The 18,250-nt window shown below is 43.1% G+C and overlaps 1 protein-coding gene across 1 annotated transcript in view; it reads left to right on the forward strand.

Annotated features, from left to right (window-relative positions):
* Positions 1-6,716: 6,716 nt before the first annotated feature.
* The window catches only part of LTK (leukocyte receptor tyrosine kinase), a gene marked incomplete at both ends in the record, with an annotated part of 96,227 nt that continues 84,693 nt past the window's right edge, over positions 6,717-18,250 (forward strand). Inside the window, 1 exon segment of the mRNA XM_084263141.1 lies at positions 6,717-7,005. Coding sequence (XP_084119267.1) covers positions 6,717-7,005 — 289 coding nt within the window.

Below are 18,250 nucleotides of genomic sequence, written 5' to 3' on the forward strand. Positions count from 1 at the left end.
AAGGTGTAATGTGAATCCTCTTTTTTAACTTGCCTAATCTGCACTGTCAGTCAACAAGAGCACTTGGCCAATTTTGCCAATGAAATGTCAGGTATTTTTATAGTCATTGCGTAATCACTGTCTGTTTCTTTAAATGACTTCACAGCTGGACCTGACAGTTTCTTTCTTTAAAATAGAGTGAACACTAGCAGTTAGCATCAGTAGAAAAGTGTCTTCATTGTTACTCATCCTCATTGTTTTTAAACAATGTAAGGGTTGCAACTAAGCCATGTTCACCTGACATGAAGAAAATACATTTTAGTTGCTGAGAAGGCCAGTGGTATTCTGTTGTGCATTAAGAAAAGCGTGGCTGGTCAAGGAAGGTTATACTTCTCCTCTACTCTGCCCTGGTGATGCCACACCTGGAATACTGTGGTAAGTTAGGGGTTCTACAGTTCAAGAAGGACAGGGAACTAGTGTATAGGGCCCAATGGAGGCTACAAGGATAATGATTTGGAGACTGAAGCATCTCCTTTGTAAGGATAGACTGAGAGAGCTCGGTCTGTTAAGCTTGGAGAAGACTGAGAGAGGAACTCATTAAAGTAAAAACACCCAGAGATCTGCATTGATGAACAAGGAGCTTCTGGGCTCAACATGAGCTGGCAATGTACACTTGCATCAAAAATGGTGTGACCAGTAGGTTGAGTGTGATGATTTTGCCTTTCTCCTCTGCTCTTTTGAGAAGCCACCTGGAGTACTGCATCTAGTTTGGGGGTCCATGGGACAAGAAAGACAGGACCTATTGGAGCAAGTCCAGAGGAGGACCATGAAGATGATAACAGAATCATAGAATCATAGAATTGTAAGGGTTGGAAGGGACCTCGAGAGATCATCAGGTCCAACCCCCCTGCCAAAGCAGCTCCCTAGGACATATCACTCAGATAGGCGTCCAGACGGGTCTGGAATATCACTAGTGAAGGAGACTCCACCACCTCCCTGGGCAGCCTATTCCAGTGCTCTGTCATGCTCAGATCAGAGGGCTGGAGCACCTCTCCTATGAAGACAGGCTGAGAGAGTTGGGTTGTTCAGCCTGGAGAAGAGAAGGCTCTGGGTAGACCTTGTTGCAGCCTTCCAGTACCTGAAAGGGATCTACAGGAAAGCTGGAGAGAGGCTGTTTGTCAGGAAGTGCAGCAATAGGACAAGGGATGATGGCCTTAAGCTAAAGAAGGGGAGATTTAGATGAGATATTAGGAAGAAATCCTTCCCTGTGAGGGCAGTGAGGCCCTGGTACAAGCTGCCCAGAGAAGTTGTGGCTGCCCCCTCCCTGGAAGTGTTACAGGTCAGGTTGGATGGAGCTTTGGGCAACCTGGTCTGGTGGTGGGTGTCCCTGCGTATGGCAGGGTGTTGGAACTAGATGATCTTTGATGTTCCTTCCAGCCCAAACCAGTCTGTGATTCGATGTTGACAGGTGCTGATGGCTCAATGATTCTAATTGTACACACCAGGCACGTCAGAAAGCAGTTTCCTGTGAGTGTTACACATCAACTGACTCACAGGGTGGCCTTTTTCTTCATTGGTTTTCTTGTGTGACACACTCCTGTGAATTTTGAGCTGCTTTGGCTGCCTTCCTACCCTTTTGCCCTCACAGGTATGAACTTTCTGTATTGGGCAAATGGCAGGACTTCCAAGTACTCCAAGTCATTTTTGGTTGACTGGGTTTTGTCATCTGTCACCTTAGATAACTACAAGACTCCAGAGGCTCTTGACATCCATTTCTACTAGCACAGGCACTTGCATTTTCAATTTGCCATTGAATGAACTGTCAGCACACGATAAGCCATGCTTTGCTGGTGCCACACTCTGATTTAGCAGTGCTGAATATGGACTCTATCATTTTTCATTAGTAGGCACTTTATTATTTTGACACTGCTTTCTACTGAGCTGTTGTACTGGAAATAATGGGGACTTGCAGTGACATGCCTTGTACGTACTTCACTGTAAACTGCTAAAACTCATGCTCATTAAAGGTATCCGGGTGTCAGACATCACTAACACAGGTGCTCTAAAATACAGCAAGGAATGTACTGACATGCACAAGTAACTCCTGTGCCCGGCCAGCCAAGGGGACAAACCGCATCCCGGGGTACGTCAGGCACAGCGTAACCAGATGGTCAAGAGAGGTGATTATCCCGCTGTGTTCAGCATGGGTGCGGCCTCACCCTGAGCACTCTGCACAGTTCTGGGCCCCACCGCTTAAGAAGGATGTGAAGGTCCTTGAACACATCCAGAGGAGGGAACAAAGCTGGTCAAAGGGCTGCAAGCTGTCCCCTGTGAGGAGCAACCAAGGACTTTGGGCTTGTCTTGTTTGGAGAAAGGGAGGCTGAGGGGCAACCTCAATGCTCTCTACAGCTTCCTGAGGAGGGGAAGTGAGGTGGGAGGTACTAATCTCCTCTCCCTGGTATGCAGTGGTAGGATGTGTGGCAATGGTTCAAAGCTGCACCAGGGGTGCTCAAGCTGAATATGAGGAAGCATTTCTGTACTGAGAGGGTGATCCGACACTGGAACAGGCTTCCTAGAGAAATGGTCAATGCCCCAAGACTGTCAGTGTTTAAGAGGCATTTGGGCAATGCTTTTACCAACTTGGGACATGTTATTCAGCCCTGAATTGGTCAGGCAGTTGGACTAGGTCGTCATTGTAGGTCCTTTCCAACTGAAATAGTCCTATTCTATTCTAAAATATTTTCTTCTACACAGGAATGAATTTGGTAGTCTGAGGCACAAAGAAGTTTTTCTCACAGCTAGTAGTAACAAATTTATACCTACTTTGCTCTGGGGGATTACTTTTTATTTTTGCCCCTTATGCCACCTACATCTTTGACACTCCTTCTGGCCTATGCAACAGGTATAACAACAACCCCCACAAAACTGTCACCAATCTGAGGCTGGTATAAAGTATCATTGGTATACTATACGCTACTTTTAGATTTTAAATCCCTAAATAATTCTTTGTGTATCCTTTTAAACATTTTTCCTGATGTATGAGGATTCCTTATGCATTGAAACAAAGTCACATTTAACAATTAAATTAAATGTTAAATTAACCCTTTATTACATATTTTAATTTAGGGAGTAATGCACCATTTTGAGCATATGGTGTTATCTGTGGCACTGTCCGCAGTTGCTTTCTGCAGGGGTTTGCCCTCAGCAATGGCTGCAGCAATCAAAGTTCACATTTGGTCTGACACCAGATAGTTACTGTTTTTAAAGAGCTTGCATGCATAACATATAAAATCTGGTTCTGGGTATTTTTGCTTCATAGTTCTTTTGTCAAGTACTCCAGAGACCATGTGTCTAACCACCATCAGGTCTTGCTTAGTTTTTATGCAACATTGCAATCATATATTTGAAACCAAAATACTTCTGTAGTCTTTTTGCTTGTGGGAAAGGTTAGGCTGAGAATTACCAGGTCCCTTAGGCTGTAAAGAGTTTTATGATCAGTTTTAGCTCACACAGTTCTTCTGTGCATGAAGACGTGAAGCTTTAATAGCTATGGAGTAAAGCCAAAGCTTCTTTATTTATGTACACTAACACCCAATTTCTTTTATGGATGAGTGACTGCTTTCCAAGTCTGACTATACAACTTTGAAAAAAATATCAATATTCTCAGTAGAAGAGTGTGAAGACAAGTTAACTTTACACTTAGATACCTTATCTCAGACTGGGCCATCTTTGGGTAATGTCTCCAGATTTCCAGATGTTTTTGTAACAGTTAAGTTGTATGTACATTAGACAGTTTTATAGGGCAGTGTTAAAGATGTTGAGGCAGGTTGTCTGAGCACACATTTCTTTACATATTTTGTGTTTCAGATGAATCTGCACTCCTTGATCTTAGTGTGACCAGTCTATATCATCTTTCCACATTCACCTTGCTCTGCTGGATATTATTTCCATCATAAGGAATTTGCATGGTATTTGGGTAGCTTTTGCCCTACAGCTTGTTTTCCACACAAGGTTTATGAAGTCTCTGCTGCATTTTTTCATCGTGTTTTTCTTAGATCAAAATGTCATGATACAGCCTTCTGTACTGTATATGCTACCAAAGCTGTGCTGTATCACTCTGTGAAGTACACAACCCAAAAGGGAACAGGATCTCCCAGAGGTGGTGTTGAAGCTAGGCAAACATTTGCTTTGCACCCAATGTAGAAATGCATTAGGTATCAGTCACCTCTTCAACCCTTTCTTCTTGTATATGGGGAATATTTCCCACTGTTTAAAATTTCTGTTTCCTGAGTGTACATGTAAGTGAAAACTTTTTTTTTTTTCCTGGTAGTGCCTAGACCCCATTGCTGGAGCTCTGCTTGCTCAGCAGGGAAGTGCTTCCATCTCATTTCCCTTCAGTCTGAGGAATTTCCTTGGTAGCCTGGTGGGAACTGGCCTTGTAACGCTGATCTGAATGTTTTTAAGATGTTACAGGGTTAGATCAAAGTTCTGTGCTGCCCTCTGTGTTGGGTTTACAGCAGTGGACATCAATGGATGCCTTCAGAAGGATGTAAGAATAGGATAAGTGTATCTGCTTCCCTCTCCTGGGCTCCAGTAGGTTGTTGCTGAGCTAGACATCATATTGTTATTTAAGACCAGCAGGTTTTTGAATTGCTGGTATCCAGATTCTGGCAGTGCTCTAGCCTGTGCATCAGTGCCCAATTTAAAAGCATGTAATTGTCACAGTTGCTTCCAGACTGACAGCTCAGCTCTCTGCTGATGCAGCATTGGCCATTGCTCCTAATTGCTCCTACAGAGATTTCCTCTGCTTTAGTGTGTTGCTCTCCTTCTCTTGTTGCTGAGTTTTGTTTCATGCTATGAATGCTGTTGTACCACTTGCAACCTGCTGATGAGCAGCATTTGCCTGTAGCCCATGCACCTATACCCAAAGGCTGAGCAGTGTTCTGACTATCGTAGTTTTCGTACCCAGCATTATCTCCTTGTGTTTTGTCTTGTGAAGTGTTTTGCTTTTGCCATCCTTCATCTTTAAAATATTTGATTCCCTAGAATATCAGCTTTGTCTGGACTAGGTGACTTCCTTTGCTTGACAGATGTGGATTAACTGTGGACCTTTCAGTAGACCAAGGTTTACTTTTCTGAGTCAGGACTCCAACCCTCAAAACTGGCTAACGAGCCAGTCGGCAAGAGATTAATCACCTTCTACTCTGCTTTTACCCTCTGCGTAAAAGCATCACATGCATCTATTCCATTTCTACAGAGTGCTTCACATTTCTGTAACAAGCCTCAGAATTCATCTGTCTTGGCCAAACTTACTGAAAGCCATGGAAAAGATGAACTGTCAGAAACAGTGTTACTTTGTCTGTGTCTGCTGCTGCAGACCAATGATTTTTGCATTTCTGTTCATAGGAGGGCTTAGAAATTACTGAAGTGCCTTTACTTCTTTAGCAAATGGGGTAAAAAAATTACCTGCTTTGCAGTCCTAGAGCCTCAGCCAGGGAAGTTATTTATGAAGAAAGGGAAAGCTGGCAGCCTTTTTTTTTTTCTTTAATTATTTTTTGCCTTGGGTTGGAACACACACTGTTCTTGGTCTATTACTTTGCTTGGGGGACAGTTTATATAAGCTTAGTTAATCAGCAACCACAAATGTATGTCTGTCTCGCTACCATACTTTTGTAATTGATGTGGCCATAGAGAAAAGCCTTGGAATGATGTTTGCTTCCAAATCATCCGTGTCAAGTTCAGAAATACGCCTCTCTTAATCTACTGAAAATGGCAATATGTTGCTGAACAAAGAACAAGTAGATCCAAGTAGATGGTTATGATACAAAAGCAAACTCTACCCTTGAGCAGTGCATGCTTTTTATAATCTTCAATGGAAGATTCACAGAAGGTTAAGTATAATAGCTGTTTTTAGTCTGATCTGTTAACCACAATTAAAATGGAATGCAGGCCTCTGCCTTGAAAGTCCCACCAGTCCTATCAGGGCTGTAATTCATGGCAGTTCCAAATTTCTCCAGCACCTACAGCACGAATGGTGTTTTACTCAAGACTTGGGTACTCCCTGTTAAATTCACAGCAGTTTCCAATCTGAATTATTGTAGCCCACAGCCACAATAAATTATGCTAATTTGGACTAAAGCACCCCCTTAATCCAGAGTCAGGGTGAGAATTAATCAGAAATAATGTATTCTGACTACAAAAAGAATAGCTGTTTTAAAATAAATTTCCTGTGAGGGAAAAACCCACATGAAAACAAACTGAAGGCAGAGTAAACTAATGTAACTGAAATGCTGACGGACCAGAAGGAAAAGGAGTTTAACAAGTAAAGTGATTAAAAGCGAATGCACAAGCTTGCAGGCAGAGAACCTATGCTTTCTGTATCACAGGTCCTTGTTGTATGTCTCACCAACTGAAGCTGCCTTGCCCAGGAGTTAAGTGCTTATAAATGGAATTAAGGAAAGAAAAGTGGGTATCTGGGCTGTGTAAATAGTTCTGATTTCCCTTCCAGGACAGTCAATGAGAGGACTTCCAGGCCAAGAGAATCTTCTCTCTCATCTTAAGCATGAGCTGAGTTTGGTCCAGACAGTCTGTGTGTCTCGTGTGTCATTGAGGCAGCTGCGAGAGAAGACTGAGAAGGGGGAACAACAGAGTAAGATGCTGAATTCAGCTTTTCCTAGTGAATACTAATGCCTAAAAAATTTATAGAGGGATGCGTTCATGTCTGAAACAACTGCCTTATGGATTTGCTGATCGTGCAGGAGCGGTATGCAAAAAGGGAGGAGGAGGAGGAGGGAAAAAAAGAAAGAAGGGGGGTGGCTCTAGGACCCGTGCGAGCCTTCCTGAGCAGGAGGTGGGAGTTCTCCTCCAAGGCAGCAGGAGCCCGCGCCCAGCCCCAGAGCTCCTGCGGAGCCCGCAGGAAGAGCCGGGCACGTCCCCTCCGGAGCCGCGCACCCGGCTGGGACCTGCCCGCGCCCCGCAGAGCCATGAACCGGGTCCCACCGCTCCTGCTATGGGTCACCGCTGCGGGTAAGTCACTTATTTTTCTTCCCCCCCCCCGCCCATCCCCTTATGGTGCAAACTTCCTCTTATGCCCAGGGACACAGACTTGTTTCGTTGCCCGTTCCCTTTTCACTTGAAAAACGATGAAGAATTCTTTTCGGGGGGAGGGAGGGGGGAGAAGGAGAGGAGCGGGGAGAATGTATTGGCATGTAACATATATAAAGTGAGTGACATGTGGGAATACGAATTTCGATGGTTATTGATTCTTAGTAAATTCTGTTCCCTGAAACGAATAGGTGATCTGTAGTTTTAGAGAGACTGCTGCTGGCGGAAGCTCTTGGGCTGGCAGCGGCGCTGTCATCCTACAAGGGTTCAGCCTGAAATTAGCAGCTGCACCCCAGGACCATTTTGCTTCTTTGATTTACTGCATTGCTTTCTCTGGGACTGTTTTGGAGAAGTGGGAGAAAGTAATGCTCCAGGAGTAGTGAAGGTTGCTTAAGAGAAAAGGTGTAGTTTGGAGAAGATGCTTTGTCTGAGAGATGAAAGAGACAAATAAAGGGAAAAGAAGGTATCTGGACTATGAAAGATGGAGTTATGAGAGTCGTGCTCAGGCTGAGATTTTAAAGGGATCTTCGTGTCTCTGCCATTGTCAACTTTGGTTCTGAAATTCAGCAAGAGGGATGAAATAACAGTAGAGGAGGAGGAGGGAGATGTTAGGAGAGAAGCTGCAGTAATAGTAATGCATTTACTATAAGTACACAGTGGCAGGCAAACTCGTTATGAAAATTAGGTGAGAGAAACCTCTATCAGGACATGCTGAACTTCTCACAGAGAAGAAGTTACTATAGTACCCCCAGCGCAGAGACAGGGACATCGCCTTGGCCCTTAGACACTTCTGTATTTCTCAGTGTCACAAATCATGTTACTTCCAGACAGGGAAGGTTAGGCAAACAGGTTGTTGGGTGCTATGGCTTGTTCTTGCTAGTGCAGTGAAATTCTCTGGCTAAATGCTGAACATACATATTTTTTCTTTTCTATGATGACATGCTGGGACATCAGTTTTTAAGCAGGTTTCATCTTTTATTTATAATTGAATGCCAAGGGATAGCACAGAGTTTTTGATTTTAGTGTTTTTCTGGTCTGTTATTCCTATTGGAAAGTGATTGCTTTACTGTTGAGGGGTCCCAGTGATTAAATATATACACCATGTAAGCAGAGCTATGTGTCCCACAGCCTCAGTTCTCACGGCATGTGGTCTCATCAAGAGCTGCTGAGTATTATCCCAGTGTTCTTGGTGGAGTGGCTTTCAGTAGTCAGATTAGCGTAAGGAGTAGTCATTATATGTCCCATATCACCAAGTCTGTGATGTGAAGCATAACTGTTCCAGGACAGAGATAAAAAAAGGTGTGCTTCAGAGCAAGTGAAGAACTAAATAAAAACAAACATACATTTTACAATCTCTTTCCAATCTTCTGCCAGAAGTAATCGCAGTCAGCTAGGGAGAGACTTGAATGTATCAGCATTTAACTGTGTAGCTGCTGTCACAATCTTGACATGAGGGTTTCTTGTCTCACTGGATTATTACGATCAACTCTCAGACTTGGCAGACAATTATTTTAAAAGCCATTTGTGTTTCCACTGAAGAAGTTTTCCTGGAGCATATTCTTTGTGTAGATTTATATTTTCCTCTTTATTTGGAAAGCCCAAGGTCTTGACGATGAGGGAATTTACAGGTCAATTTTTGTCTCTTTTATTGGCTGGCATATGCCTTTCTAATGAGCTATATCCTAAAAGGGTAACTTCAGAATTCCCATCCACTGAAAATTTTTGTGACACCAAAACATGTAACTCCTTCTTGTGCAAAAATTAGGACTCTCTGAGAAAATTCAGAAAGCTATAGTGAACAACAGCAGGGATGAAAAACCAAAACCACCTCAGAAAAAGAGCCCCTAAGACAAGAACAAACCCAGGAAAAGACTCAGTGCATAAATGTGAGTTGTTCAGTGTGAAAGCAACTTCACAGTCATTCAGAGGCTGAGGTTGCACACTAGCCTCAGGTCTCAGGAGATGGCAAGGAAGACAGTGGAAAAAAGCCAGATGAATGTGTGGGAGATTTTTTTTTTAAACACTAGCATTGCTTTGAATCTTCATATTGGATGATTTTCCTTTGATTACTTGAGTTTGGGGTAAAGGGTAGGTCAGACCTTTTCTCCTCTAAGAAAAACTGGGTTGTACTGGTTGGATGTCATGTTCTTGCCTTCAGGTGTGGAGGGCAAAATATCTGCAAAATTGCAGCACAAGATATGTCCCAGGCCAACCTCAAACACCTTTCCATAAGTGCAGTTGTGTTTATGTCATTGCTCAGAGCATAGCTATTGCATGTAACCACAGTTCTTGAGATAATATGGGTTGAGGCGTTTTCTCAAGCCTTTCTTTAGAGGCCTTTCCATTACTTATAGTGGAGCTCTCGCAGAATGTAAAGTGGTCTAAGTTTTGAGCTGGTTTTGTTTTAAGCTCTGTGTGTGAACCAGTTCATATTGAGACATTCAAATGATTGTAGCTGTTTTCATGTGCGGGGTTTTTAATTCAAAATTTTGCTTACAGAAGTCTTTTATTTAAAAATCTTAAAGCATTTTTTACTATGAAATGTTCGGTTTTGACATGAAATGTTAAACACTCCCTTGAATGTGTTGGTCTTTGCAATTTTATAAAACTGAAAAATTATGATGTTAACCTGTGACCATTTTTTTTCATTATTTTATAATTATTTCCTTGAGCTTGCCAGTAACTTGGAAAATCCTGTATTAAAGCTGCTCAGTTATCTTGTAATGCCATGTACCAATTTGTACCTGGATTTGTGCAGGCAGGTGGCTGTCCTCAGGCTGATAGTAGTCACTGTGCATGTACACGGTGGCTGGTACTGTTGTTTGCATCTCGGTGTTGGGTTGAATTCCTCAGAAATGAAGGAAACTAAGACAACCCTTAGTTTTTGTAAATCTCTAGTAAAAGCAGAAGCAGAAAGCAGCTGCTGAGAGGAGAGGCAGGTGAGCTCTTTCCAGAAATAAATGGAGAGGAAGGAATCCGTGGGGTTCTCAGTTAACGCAAATTGATGGACCTCTACGGGAGTACAGCTGCAGCAGGGCAACATCTTGCTTTCTGTATCTGGAGACTTTTATCTGAGACTCTTACGAGTAAGCATGAATTCTGTATTGAATGCTTAAATCAGAGGAGGAAAATAATGACATTAATTATGTTAATTAATTGGATCAGGCTTATAGTCTTTTCCTGTCTCTCAGCATCAGTCCTTCCTCTTACAATTCCTCTTCCTCCTGTTCCATTATAATTGCTCCCCTGCTTGTCTCCTCTCCTCTCCTGGTGTGTAACAAGCCCAGTGCTTTGATGTGGCCTGCTATGAGCAGGACAAGGTGTGCACATAGATGAAACCCCCAGCAGGTAGGGTAGCAGGCCCGCTTCAAAAAGCGTTTGACACAAGGTGACTTGCAGCTGGTCTGACAGATGTGCTCTGAGGAAATAGGAAGAACTGAAATCTCTCATGGGAGTGGCGACGGATCGCAGGAGGTGGGTTAGGTGTGCACAGGTGGAATGTGTAGAGCCTTTGGGTCAGATTGGGACTGGTTCAGCACCATCAGGAGTTGGAGGGGTATGCCTGGGGAACGCCAGGTTCCTGCCTTTTTGTATCCAATGTGCAAGAGCAGACCTCAGGGTGTAGGACCTTTACAACTGAGCAAACATGGTGGCAGGAGCTCCCCTGGTCCCTGCAGTGCCTAAAGGAATAGAGTCCCTGAGCAGGTGGCAAGGTGTCACTGAAGCATTATGCCACTCTCAGGTGTGTTGTTTCTAAGAGCTTTCCTCAACGTGGTGTACCTCCACACTGCAGCTTCTTCCAGTGTGTGTGATTCCAGCACAACTGGACCCATCAGGAGCTGTGAAAAGAGAGAGGAATGACATAAAAGGAAACAGCAGTGCCGTTTGTCATCTTTGCCTAGAAAAAGCAACTCTGCTGTGTGTATTGAGAAAGTAAGTTTCAAGAGTTTCAGTGAGGTGGTCATCCACAGGTTGGTTTTCTCTGTGTGCTCCATAACATAAATCTGGCTGGAAAACCACAAAACTTTACATGATTCTATTCAACCTTTTCTACTAGTTGTCAGTGAAAAACTTGTTAAGATTTCTTATTGGTTTTATATTTACTTTAGGTAGTTGTATTATATGATAGTCGAAGGTCTCTTCCAACTGAACTATTCTGCGCTGTGTAAAGGAAAGGAACTCCCTCGCAATGACACTGACAGAGTTTAAGAAAACAGACCTGACACCGATTGACACAGCAGGCTCATGGGAGTTAAAGGTAGTCAGGAATGAGATTAAAATAAAGAATTAAAAGCTGAAGTCTTTCCAGAAAGTACAGATCTATCCTTGCAACTTCACTTAACTTTTGCCCTATATGATGGGAGAGCCATGTCTGTTACTAAGACATCACAGATTTTTAGCTAATTGGTATCTAAAATCCCATAAGCTTTGGCATATCTGCCAAGAATGATGCATTTATTCATGCATTTCAGTTGTTCACTTAGGGTGTTTTTTTTCCCAGCCTATAGCACAGCATGTGTTTGAGGGTATAAACAGCCAAACTTCCTGGGGTTAAAGCATCCAAACCTCTACCCTGTGCCTATGTTTATGCATTTACATATTTATATGTTAAAAACATGGAAGTATAAAGTAACTGAGTGAGAGCCACACTAGGAAGTGACATGGAGTGCTGTGATGGTGCTTTGGTGCGCAGAATTAATTGCAGGAGGTGAGAAGCTGTGTTCCTGCACTGTCATGGTTAAGAGTTTTCATGCTATCTAGGAGCCAAAGAAAACTCAAACCTGAACTTTTTTCCCACCTTGAATCAGAACCAACAGAATAATTGCAGTTGTGTTGGAAAATCAATGACAACTGAACCACACAGGTTACTGTTTCAGAGTCATGGTTTGCCTAAATGTTGCTTCCTGCAGCAAAGATGCCTCCAGCATGGGAGCAACCTCATATCATGGTGGGCTTCTGAGAAGTTTCACAGCCGGCTTCTGCTTCCCCCGGGGACCCTCACGAGCGCTTGCTTCTACGCAGCGATGCAGAGCTGGTTTGAGTAGCTCTGTGGCTGTCACCAAGACCTTTTCTTGCATGCTGAGGATGAACTCTGTGTTCTCCCCTTCTTGTAGCAGTGCCTCACAACTTCTGATCTGCTTTCCTGGCCTTAGGGGAACAGGAAGAGGAAACCTGGGATACATGGACAGGGTGGGATGTGGCCAGGGCTGGGCTGAGGAGGACGGGAGGAACGTATTGCTGGTGGAGACAATGAGTGCTCAGCCAGTGTGGTTTGTGATTACCAAAACAAAGGGGTTAGCAGCCATCAACCTGAACCTGAGCAACCTCAGGCAAAGCCGAGTTCAAGCTAGAAACAAACCGAAAATCTGGTTTGCTTCAGTGTGTAGCACATTTGGCAGTTTTGAAGGTCCCGGTGTCTTCACTAATAATTTAGACACTTACGCACTTCTAATGTCTTAGGTGGCTTGATTATTTTTTTTAAGTTTATTTTCTGCTGTTATCTTTAACTGCAGTTTTAATTTTCCAAGTACCTACTATATATATTTCTTCTTTCCTACTGAGCTCTGAGCAATTACTACATATTTGCTGTTTTGACTTCAGCAAAGAGAATCACAGAAAAGCATGACTGCTTGAAATTTCCTTGGTCTCAAGGCATTTTTAGAATTTGCTCTATGGGATTTTGAGGTGGACTGTGCTCTAGTCCAGATATCTTTACATGAGTAACACTTTTAAAGTATGTAATTCACAATGGGAGAATTTTCTGTTTACAGTCACTACAGGAGCCCGGATATTATCTAAAACCTCTGAAAGAAGCTTTCTTTAACCCCATGCAGGCTAACAGTTCAGCCTAGATATTAATGAGAAACTGGACTTTTGGACTCTTATCATCCCTGATAGTGTTCATCACAGAATACTTGCCATCACTGTTATTTATTTGGTTTATTCAACTTTCCTGAAATCCCACAAGCATCCTGGCCTTTCAGGGTCTATCAGGCTCTTAGAAGAGTTTAAACTCTCCCAGAGTTTGATGGATCACGTTTGTCAGTCTGCTGGAATCTTAGAGAAGAAATTTGAATTTTGCAAAAATAACCTTTGCAAAATTTGCAAAAAATAACCTTATCCACTAAGGAGAAGGTGTTGAATCAACCAAGCAGGCTTTTATTTAGTTATTTCAAAAGGCTTGTATTCTGGCTATTCAGGTGGACGGAAAAACAAAGACTTAGGCAGATCTAGCTCTTTTCACTTCATCTAGAACTGTGCTAGATTGGTCTGATTAGACAGAAGCATTTAGTTCCTATCGTGGTTTAGCCCTGGCTAGAGGCCAGATGCCCACCAAAGTCAGTCTATTAGTCCCCATCTTAGTTGGACAGGGGAGAAAATATATATCAAGAGGCTCAGGAGTCAAAATAAGGGCAGGGAGAGATCACTCTGTCATCAACGTGGGCAAAACAGACTCAACACAAAGTGAAGAAGAGAGAAACTACTCTATTACACTACACTACAACTACAAAGAACAGTGAAGAAACTGGAGTTGAGAGCACGACCAGATCTTAAAACAAACATAACCAGATCTTAAAACACTTTCTCCCCACCACTCCCTTCTTAGCAGACTTTAGTCAGGATATTGCTCCCTTCTTCCCCCACTTGCAGTACAGGGGGACAGGGACTGGGAGAAAACGGGGTTCTTGGTTACTTCTTCATGAGCTGTTTTCCTTTTCCAGATCTTAAGACACCTCTAACCTCCCTCCCCACTCCCTTCTTAGCAGACTTCACTCTAGTCATGATTTCACTCCCTTCTTCCCCCGGTCATAGCACAGGGGGGCAGGGACTGGGAGATGGGGGCTTCGGTCAGTCCTTTGCAAGTTGGTTTCCCTCTCGGCCGGGGGGTGGGGGGGGCATTCATTCCACACCCTCCCCCTACTGCACTGTAGGGTCTAACCCACAGGAGATAGTCCTCCAAAAAACACCTTCAACGTGAATCCTTTCCCCAGGGCTTTATCTATTTACAAGGTGCCCTGGCGTGGGTCACTGCTATGGCGGGCAGTCATAAATCACAGTGTCTCTCAGTCCCAGTCCTCTGTGGGGTCACCAGCCTCCCCCAACAAACCTGTTCTGGTGCAAATCTCTCTCTCACTCATCTCTGTGTCTGTTTCTCTCCGTGGCTGCAAGTGCTGGCAGGGGTTTGTTCCAACGTAGGGTCACAGCATCTCCCCTATGTCTCTACCTGCTCCATCCAGCGTGGAGCCCCTCCACGGGGGAGGCTGCAGGTGGGGTCTCGGCCTTTTCCATGGGTTTCTTCACAGGCTGCAGGGGCATCTTTCTCTCTGGCACCTGGGGTGCCTCCTCCCTCGCCCTGTTCCGGCCTTGGTGTCTGCACAGCTTGTTACATCTTCTTGGTCCCTTCTCCGGTGGCAAAATGCAGCTGCTTCTGGGTTGTTTTCTCCTATATGTGATTCCCAGAGGCGCTTGACTATCTCTCGGGCCATGACTTTGGCCTTGAATTGCTCGTTTTTTAGGCTGGCAGAAAACTCTAACTGCTGCTTTAAAAACCCGTCTCAGTAGCACAGTCTCACAAAACTGCAACAGTTCCCCCCAAAAAAGCTATCTTCATTTTTGATGTCCTGACATCATGTTTTTGACAGGGCATAACTTTTTTTCCCCTATTGGAATTCCCAAATGTTTTTTTCCTCTTATGTGCCTTCCTGTATATGTATGCATGAAAATCAACAAAAGGAAAGCTCTGGGGATTTTTTTTCCTGATGGAGAATAACTTTTCCCACTTATTTTAGGACCTGAAAAGATAGAGAAAAAAAGCTTTGCTTTGAACAAGCAATCTTCCACACTTACCTTGGTGGATACATTTATCCAAAACTGTACTCAGGCGTTGCTCATGACTGTTAGAGATATTTTAATTATATATTTAATATAGAACTTACCATTTTGCAGGGACCTGTGTGGCATGTGACTGTACCGGCTATTGGCTTTGGGAAATCTAGCTAATGGTTATTTTTTAATTAAGCTTCAGTAGAATTTACATTCACTGCAGTACCAGGGTACATGTGGAGTAAGGTAGAAAAGTTACTTCACTACTGAAACTGCTTTGCGGCTGCAAGTAGGAGGACTGAGAAGAATGAACAGCCCAATTAATAGTTACTGACATTTTTCCACCAAGAGTGATGGGGGAGACGGCGCCTTACATCAAGCAAACGAAGAATTTTGGTGCTGATTCTTCTGCTGGATTTCTGCAGGGTCTCACAACTGAGTGAGTAGGAAGGTCAATGTTGAGGTGATGTTTAGCTTGGCTTTCCAGCATTCATGCCCACCTCAGACTCTCAGCCTCTCCTGCCAATCCCCAAGAGGCCAGAGGAAGAACTTGAGGAGGAATTGTTTTGGGAAACTCTTAAACATTTTGGATTTTTTCTGAAACTCTCCCTGCAGTTATTGAAATAAGGGAAACTAACCTGTAGGGTTAGATACCTAAAAGCTGTGTGAATACACCCTTATCTAGCTTAGTGATGTCTGCTTTCCATTCTCTTTCAAAGAAGCGAGAGCTTGATGTCAGCCATGCTAGATGTCAGTGAGCTGACAACCCCTGTATGAGTTTGTACCACTGTGAAAGTACCTACAGTCCTGTTCTAATGAATAGAAGAACACCATTGTTAGATATCTGGTTCTGTTTATCACAGTTCCTCATTTTTCAAGCTTAGGAGCTTTTGGCATCCAGTTATTAGAACTTTTCACAGTTTTTAATCACTGATGCTACGGTACTGAGGAATAAGAGAGAACCATGTTGGTGTGTGGCCTTCAAGTCTCTGCTTAGACTTTCAGACAAAATTGAATTACAAAAAAAAAGATCAGCTATATTTAAGAATACTCTTAAGCATGTCCTTTTATTCTTGGTGACCCAAATACATGAAGGAGTAAGAAGCAAAGCTGGTGGGAAGTGACAGGTGAAAGTACCTTGCTTGGCAACTGGTAAATGTAGAACAAGCACCATTTTTTTTCTGGTACCTAAAGTCTCCAAGCTCAGGTTTCACATCACAAGATAGGGTTAAAAATCATCAAATTAAACCAAACATATTTATGAGCCATCTGGTTTCTGAGTCTTTCCAGTTTGTGTTTGCTATCCTGGGTAACTATTAAGCAATTTTTGTTGCTGTAATTTTCATGTCATTACATGGCTCCAGAAGCTACATGTTTAAGAAAAACACTGTAGAGAACTGAATTCAGAATAGAATTATAAGCATTGGCAGCACTGAAGACATTTGTCACTCTTTCAGTCGTCCTACTACTAGGGGTAAATGTACAGAATAAAACCATTTTTCCTTTTACACTGACTTTAAGCTAGCCAAAGTGAACTGGAAGGTTTTATTATCTAATTCTTTTACAACATGTTAAGAGGAGTCAGGTTTCCTAAGGCTGGTTTCCAGTTATGTCACAAGCTTTCCCTAAGATTTGGGAAGATTTGCCTTTAATCCTTGTCCTATTTTACCATTTTATCTCCCTTACTGAGATGTGGTGAGACATAAAGCAGCATGTTCTAGTTCCTTGAAACAGATCCAGTGCACAGAATTATTATTTTTTTTGACCTTGTTTTAATTAAATGTAATTAAGGAGAATCTCAAACTCAATTTCTGTGTAAATTTAAATGTGTTGCTTTGAAAAAACAGTGTATTTATTCTTTCACATTGAATGTTGGGTTACTGATAAGAGCTTTCCTGCACCATTGGCTTTTCCATTGGTGGAAGAAACACAAGTGTTCTCCTTTAAGGTGTGCATTTGTATAGCTTTTCCATAATCGATCTTTATTTGCCCCAGAGAAGGCACAGCACTGATGAATAGATGTAAAATTCACTCATTTCTCTGGTGACGTGGTTGATATTCTTTATTCCAGCTCTGTCGTTAGTGACACTGAGTCAACTCTCAGGGTATGGTTTCATCTTAGGAGGAAAGAAAGGTGAGAACATAGCTATAACTTGTGTTGGGCTTCTAGGTGCAACCAATCAGAGGTGCTATTCAAAAGCAACACTTCTGAGAATGCTAATTAAAGTACAGTAATCGGCTTCCCTTTCTCTATCTCCCTCATCTTTTCGATAGAGCTATGTGCTGAACATCATCAATTTTACTAACTGCTTTGATGAAACCCTCCTGACTATTTTCCTGCAGTTCACAGCCATTCCCAACCCCCTGCACCCCATCATCCCTACTGCTCTGTCTTGCTCTTTCTCCTGTGGCTTGGTATCTCTTTCACACAGTAGGTAGGAGCACATGGAAGGTTGAGCTCGATGAAGGCTGTGCTGATGTCTTTAGGTCTTGTAAGAAGTACACAGCTTGTTTCTCTGCTTCTGCTACTTACACCTAGCAAAACCTTTAAAAGAATGCAAAGCAATCATTCTGTGTATTTGGGCCTTTAGTTTCACTGTGCTTTTAGTTTGACCTCCTGTGTTGTGTGCAGTTCTGGGCTCCTCGCCATAAGAAAGACATCAAGGTCCTCAAGTGCGTCCAGAGAAGGGCAACCAGGCTGGGGAAGGGGCTGAAGGACAAATCCTATGAGGAGCAGCTGAGGGAGCTGGGGATGTTTAGCCTGGAGAAAAGGAGGATGAGGGGAGGCCTTATCACTGCTTACAACTACCTGAAAGGAGGGTGTAGAGAGATGGGTGTTTGTTTCTTCTCCCAAGTGACAGGTGAGAGGATGATGGGGGATGGACTCAAGATGCACCAGGGCAGGTTTAGATTGGATATTAGGAAAAAGTTCCTCACCAAAAGGGTTATCGGGTATTGGAACAGGCTGCCCAGGGAGGGGATTGAGTCACTGACCCTGGATGTGTTTAAAAGATGGGTAGATGAGGTGCTCAGGGATATGGTTTAGTAGGGGACAGGTATGGTTGGACTCGATCTCAAAGGTCTTTTCCAACCTAGTGATTCTGTGAGTCTGTGAAAGCCCAGATTCTCAGATTCATAAAGAGGAAGAAATGTGTATGCAAAGAATTAAGTACCTGGTACTCAAGGTGAGTGTCCTTTGGAGGTGAGCATTGCTTACTGCAGCAGAGAACACTAACCATGATGCAAGGAAGCCATTTGAAATTTGGCTGCTGAACTGTTCAATACCCTACTGCAATTTGTGCTGTTTCACATTCCACCTTCTTCACCTCCTCTGAGTGTTTGC

The sequence above is a fragment of the Gallinula chloropus genome (assembly GCF_964237585.1).
Source record: "Gallinula chloropus genome assembly, chromosome: 4".
In the NCBI taxonomy this organism is placed as follows: Eukaryota; Metazoa; Chordata; class Aves; order Gruiformes; family Rallidae; genus Gallinula; species Gallinula chloropus.